This window comes from Ochotona princeps, chromosome 5, assembly GCF_030435755.1.
Source record: "Ochotona princeps isolate mOchPri1 chromosome 5, mOchPri1.hap1, whole genome shotgun sequence".
Classification (NCBI taxonomy): domain Eukaryota; kingdom Metazoa; phylum Chordata; class Mammalia; order Lagomorpha; family Ochotonidae; genus Ochotona; species Ochotona princeps.
In genome coordinates this window covers 103789591-103795590 of record NC_080836.1, presented here as the reverse complement: position 1 = coordinate 103795590, position 6000 = coordinate 103789591, and the positions used below count along the sequence as shown (strand labels likewise).

The window sequence follows — 6000 nt, the reverse complement described above, 5'->3', positions numbered from 1 at the left end:
CACACTTAGGAATAGTGTTGTCCCACAAACATCTCATCAAAGAAACGCCACCAGTAGGGCCTGGCTCGGTAGCTTAGCAGCTAAAGTCCTCACCTTGCACATGCTGGGATCCCATATGGGCGCTGGTTCTAATCCCGGCAGCCCTGCTTCCCATCCAGCTCCCTGCTTGTGGCCTGGGAAAGCAGTTGAGGTCGGCCCAAAGCCTTGGGACCCTGTACCCCCATGGGAGACCCGAAGGAGGCTCCTGGCTCCTGGCTTCGGATCGGCACAGCTCCAGCCATTGCGGCCACTTGGGGAGTGAATCAGCAGATGCAAGATCTTCCTCTCTGTCTCTCCTCCTCCTCCTAGATGTATATCTTGTCGGGAGCACTGCACGTGTGCCCTAAGATGGCGCTGAGACCTCTCCTCCCCCGCCCCCAGCTTGGCGGTACACAGGTTTCAGGAAGTGCCTTCTGATTGGCCCGTAGCTGCATGCTTAGCGCATGTGCTACGCGTGATCAGAGCTATGATTGGCGTGCTTGCCGCGTGCATCGGTGACCTTTAAGCTGATTGACTAGGATTGTATTTAGCGGTGGGGGTTCCAGGAAGAAGGACAGGACAGGAAGACGGAGAGGGAGACGGACGGATGGACTGAGATGGAGGACAGGGTACGACTGGGACGGACGGACGGACGGATGGATGGACAGAAGAAGACTAGGGGTGACGAGGAGGTTGGGGAATGAAGCAGAGACTAACGGGAGGAAAAGGGAGAAGTCGAGTCGACCGGCTGGGAAACGGACTGGTTGGAAGAATAAAGTGCCTCAAGATATAGAACCTGGAGTGTCGGGTGAATTCTTCTGCGGGACGGAAGACCCCGACAATATCTGACTTTCCAATAAAGATAAAACAAAAAAGAAGAAACGCCACCAGTGACTTCAATGCAGAGAAATTGAGGCAGGTGCGCCAAAGCCAGTGTAGCAGTTCTATGATGTCATCAGAACCCTTTTGGAGGATCTTCTACCTGCTGTTTCACTACCCAAATGCCGTAACAGTCAGCATAGGACCAGGCTGAAGCCAGGAGCCCAGAACTCCACCCAGGTCTCCTGTGTGGGTGGCCAGAAGGCAGGTATTCGGGCCATCATCCATGGCTTCAAAGGTGTGTTAACAGAAGACTAGGTCAGGAGCACCAAGTTGTTGAGACTTGAACAAAACACTCAGCTGTGGGATTCAGTATCCCAAGCAGCGGCATAACCCACTGCACCACAATACCCACCGCAGTATTTACCTAAAAAACAAACAAATAAACAAAAACAACTTTGTATTTATTGCATTCATTTTCTTTGAAAGGCAGAGATAGAGAACATTTTTTTAAAATTTTGTTCATTTATGTCTTTATATTTGTTTTGTTCATTTTATTTGGAAGGCAGAAAAATAAAACATTTTTAAAAGATTTATTTATTTTTCTTTGAAATGTAGATTTACAGAGAGAAGGAGGAACAGAAAGATCTTCCATCCATTGGCTCATACCCCAAATGATCACAACAGCTGGAGCTGAGTTGATCTGAAGCCAGGAGCTTCTTCCAGGTCTCCCATGCGGGTATAGGGTCCCAAGGCTTTGGGCCATTTTCTACTGCTTTCTCAGGCCACAAGCAGGGAGTTGGAAGGGAAGTGGAGCTCCAGGGACAACTACTGCCCATTTGGTATGCCAGCACTACAAGGCAGAGGATTAGTCTGTTGAACCATTGCACCAGTCGCTTTGTTGTTGTTGTTTGGAACACAAAATTACAGAGAGAAGGAAAAACACAGAGAAAAAGGTCTTGCATCCACTGGCTCACTCCCCCAAAGGTGCAACAATCAGGAAATTCTCCCATGTCTCTCATGTGAGTACAGGGTCCCAACAACTTGAGCTATTCTCCACTGCTTTCCCAGGTCATTAGCAGGGAGCTGGATAAGAAGTGGAGTGACCAGGACATGAACCAGCATCCATATGAGATACTAATGTCCAAATTCCCTCCCTCCCCAAGTTATTTTCCCCATATTATTACAATATTTAATCCTTCCTAAGTATGCATAAGTCCATCAGTCTGTTGTTTAAGTGTGTCCTGACATTGCTGGTACAGACAATGGCAGACAGTCCAGCATCCTATTGTCAAGATACATCCAACAGTCTCGTTGGGAGTCCATCTCTGATTTGGAAGCAGAGGTGCATACTACACTGTATCTTCACATCTGGATCTGATCGTCTCTATGACACATTTACTATATATTTGTTTAAATGAGAAGCCGTAAAACAAAATCAACAACAGGAATAGAGTCAACAGAAGTTCTTACAGCACCATGGAGTTAAATAACACACTACTGAACACTAATGAGTGGATGAATAAATGAAAGGAAAACAAATGCTTCTTGGAGAGAATGATCCTACTGTGTGATCTATGAATCAATGTAGAATTTAATGAGAGAAAAGAAACTATCTCAAAGAAATGAGCTTCTATTTTTTAATAGCACCTATTTCACAATGGTGTTGAAGCCCCTCGATTAAGTGAGTTCATGTGTATAAAAACAATCGGTGCCTGTTTGCAGCAGCATCATGTGGTAGCTTTCCCCACTGTGGCTGGTTACTGCACACCTCTGCCTCACAGCTGATCCTCAGCTTCTGATCCTTTCCATGCCAGTCTCTCAGAACAGCCACGTTCCTTGGCCCGACCTTCACCTTGCCTCCAGCCTTTCCAGCTTTATCATCACTCTTCATGTGCCCAGTCTCTCAGGACAGCCACGTTCCTTGGCCCGACCTTCACCTTGCCTCCAGCCTTTCCAGCTTTATCATCACTCTTCATGTGCCCAGTCTCTCAGAACTGTAGGTGAACCCGAACCAGCGCTCTCCCGGCCTGCCTCATTCATTCCTGCTTGGAGACTGAACTGGACAAGGAACACACCAAGGCTGAACCTCGATCGACGCTACAGGACACCCAGGCAAAGTGCTCCATGGGAAAGAAGGACAATTTTGACATTTGGGGGGGTGTGTATTCTGATGGTTGCTACTTAGAGCTTGCGAAGATGAAAATAAGTCATTGAGGAGGTTATTGCATTTAGTGTCGTGTGGAATGTTCTCCAATAGAGTTTGTCCTAGAGGGAACTTGGAAAATACTGCTTGGGTGCAGGGTGGGTTGGATACTCCACACAGCTGTTTCCTGTAGCAAAGGGACTGTGAAAGCGGGCAGAGTGGAGCTGGGGTGGGCTGAGTGTGACGGGAAGGTTCTTCCAGCATATTGTCCAAATAGTAACCATCCCGAAAATATCCTACCAGAAACTCAGTCTTGCACAAGACCATAACAACTTCTGCGGAAAGAACTTTGGTCCCATACTTTCCCAATCACAGCTTGCTAGGTAAGCCACCGGGACAGCTAGCAAAATGCACCAGGAAGCTGGCCTGACCCCTGACCCCGGAAGGAACTAACTCCAGCGTTCTCTTTATTTCAAGCCAACCTGTATGGACCTCATTTGCTCTTCCTAGCCCTCTTGCTTCCTGAAACTCCCATAGGTTACTCCAGGGACCCATTTTCCACTTGAAGGTTCTGCTATCTCAAATAAAAATCACTATTCTTGGACTAATCCTCCCCCCCTTTTTTTTTCTTTCAGGAGGACACTATATTTATGTAATTTGGGAATTCTCCATCCTGAAAGACAAGAGTATTTCTATACTTTAACCGCAGCTAGCAGGGACAGTGAGCACGCAATATATATATGAATGTGAATGAACGGGTGGGTTGGTTGCCCAGTCGGCTCTGGGGATCTCACCCACTCTCCAGCACCAGGGCTGAGGGAAGAGGAACTACATTTCCCACAAGGCCGAGCGCGAAGGGCGGCACTCCCGCGGAGCACCCTGGGAGGCGTAGTCCGCCTTCCTGCACAGCATTCCAGAGACCCGCCCTCGCCAGCATGGCAGCGCCCAGTTGGGGCGGGTTTGTTGGCCTGGCGTTTCGGCTGGGCCGGGGGTCTGGGTTTTAGGCCGTAAGTGGAGCTGGCGCCGGGGATTCCGGGCGGCGTGTGGTAAAGCGTAGGGAGGGTGCCGGCCGCACGGCCCGAGGTGGGGTGGGGGAGGTGAACGGCGGTGGCCGGGCCTGGCGAGGGGCGCGGCGCTGTCCTGGCGGCATTGGGGGGTCAGTGGGCTCCGGCCGCTGGGACCTCTGCCTCGGCGCGTCCCCCGGCGCCGGGGAGGGTTAGTCCCGGGCCCGGCCTCGGTCAGCGGGGAGTCTGGAGTGCGGACCGCGAGCCCGAGGCCGGACGTCCGAGTGTCGTTTTCTAGAACGCTCCTGAAGGAGCAAGTGGGAGAAGAAGGACCCCCATCTGGACGGTTCCTGCCCCTTAGGAGCTGCCCGGAGGCTCCCCACGCCCCCAAGGGTCGCCCGGGGCCCCAGGGTGGCTCTTGGGGTCTGTGGGGCGAGCTTGGGGCGTCTTGAGACTTGATCCTAGGACGAGCAGTTTGCCCAGCTCTCTCGCCCTGGGGCACTCAGCTCCCCAGGTCAGCTCACTGGGGTGCCTTAATCTGGGACTGGAGGGGAGCCGAGATTTGAGCGAGTGGCGTGCCTGCCCTACAGCCCTGTGCCAGTGGGCGTGCCGAGGGGTTCCCTGCCCCAACTTGTCCTCTGTTTAAAACTGCCCCCTTTCGCCGGGCACCAACACTTGGGCTCTTTGCTTCCTCCTGTGACTTGTTCAAACAGCCCTTCCTAGCATGTCATGCTTGACTTATTAAAAATAATAATAATGTAAATAACTTAGTCGCAAAGTTGAGTTGGGAGTCTGGTAGAGACTCGAAAAATAAAAATGCAGGTCTGGGTGCCAGGCCCCCAAAATTCAATTTCTATATCAGGAAGGGACTTGAAATTAAGAGCTAAGAGTATTTATGTAACATTGCATGTTTTTATTTGAAGGGTAGTATATTTGGTTCCACAATGTTTGGGGACCTGTTTGAAGAGAATTCCTCCAGTGTGTCAAACAATCAGTATGGAAAAGGGAAGATATTAAAGACGACCACATTGGAGCCCCCTGCTCCCCGAGAATTCACCAATCTGAGCGGAATCAGGAATCAGGGTGGAACGTGTTACCTCAACTCCCTTCTTCAGACTCTTCATTTCACGCCTGAGTTCAGAGGTATGCTGTGCCTGCAGGTAGCCGTGCGCACGGCCCTGCTTCAGTCACAGGTGGGCCAGGGGCGTTGCTGCTGGGGTCCGCAGCTGGTTTGCACGCGGAAGCTGTGAGCGGGTGATTCGCAGAGAAAGGCGAAGCCTCGGTTTCCTCCACTGTGACTACAGGAGTGCTCGGCCATAGGACGAGGCGTTGCGTTTCCCTTCTAGTTCATGCGGCTGAAGAGGCTGCGTGAGGAGAGCTGTGTTCTCAGTTTTATCCTTCATTTGTACTACATTTTGTGTATTTTGGATTTTGAAAATTTTCACAGTAACTTACATAATCCACGATTTTCCAAAAGATTCTATCCTGGCTTTTGAAGTCGGGGCCACACTTGCTCGTCATTATTCCAGAAATCCAGGAAGATTTTAACTGATCTGTGGCCTCAGGATCTGACGCAGTGTGAGGCTGTCTGTCTCCTTTAGGCATCTCACGTGGGCGGATATTCATGCATTCATTATAGGGGCTTTAACATGCTTGGATGCTGCCTGTCCTAGGCATGCTGACAACCAAACCTCATACCCGCACACACTGTCTTACCTTCTTAAAGCTGGAAATTGTGGACTCCGAAGACTTAGAAAATTTAGATCAAAGACAGTGTGCGAAGAATAGAAGTGCACTCAGATCGGCTTCAGGGAGTAGACGTTTTACTCATCAGAATAATCCCACCTCCCCAGTCTGTGGGAAGCCAGGCAGAGGACACTGGGCCTGTAATTGCTTATGCCTGTTTCCCTGTGTAACCGGGGCTCTCCTGCAAGGGTCTTAGCCTGCATGTTTGCTGATCGCACAATGAGTGTGGAAGTGAGCGTGCTTGGGGACCCCAGGACTCCATGACAT

General features: G+C 50.5%; 1 protein-coding gene across 7 annotated transcripts in view; it reads left to right on the top strand.

Annotated features, from left to right (window-relative positions):
* Positions 1-3869: 3869 nt before the first annotated feature.
* Positions 3870-6000, top strand: part of USP40 (ubiquitin specific peptidase 40) — an 89219-nt gene continuing 87088 nt past the window's right edge. For all 7 annotated transcript variants that reach the window (XR_009245515.1, XR_009245516.1, XM_058665128.1 and 4 more), the window contains exons 1-2: positions 3870-3990; positions 4911-5130. Coding sequence is in view for 5 of the 7 variants with exons in the window: in XM_058665128.1 (XP_058521111.1) it covers positions 4932-5130 (199 nt within the window). In the remaining 2 variants the exon portion in view is untranslated. The remainder of the gene's footprint in view (positions 3991-4910; positions 5131-6000) is intronic.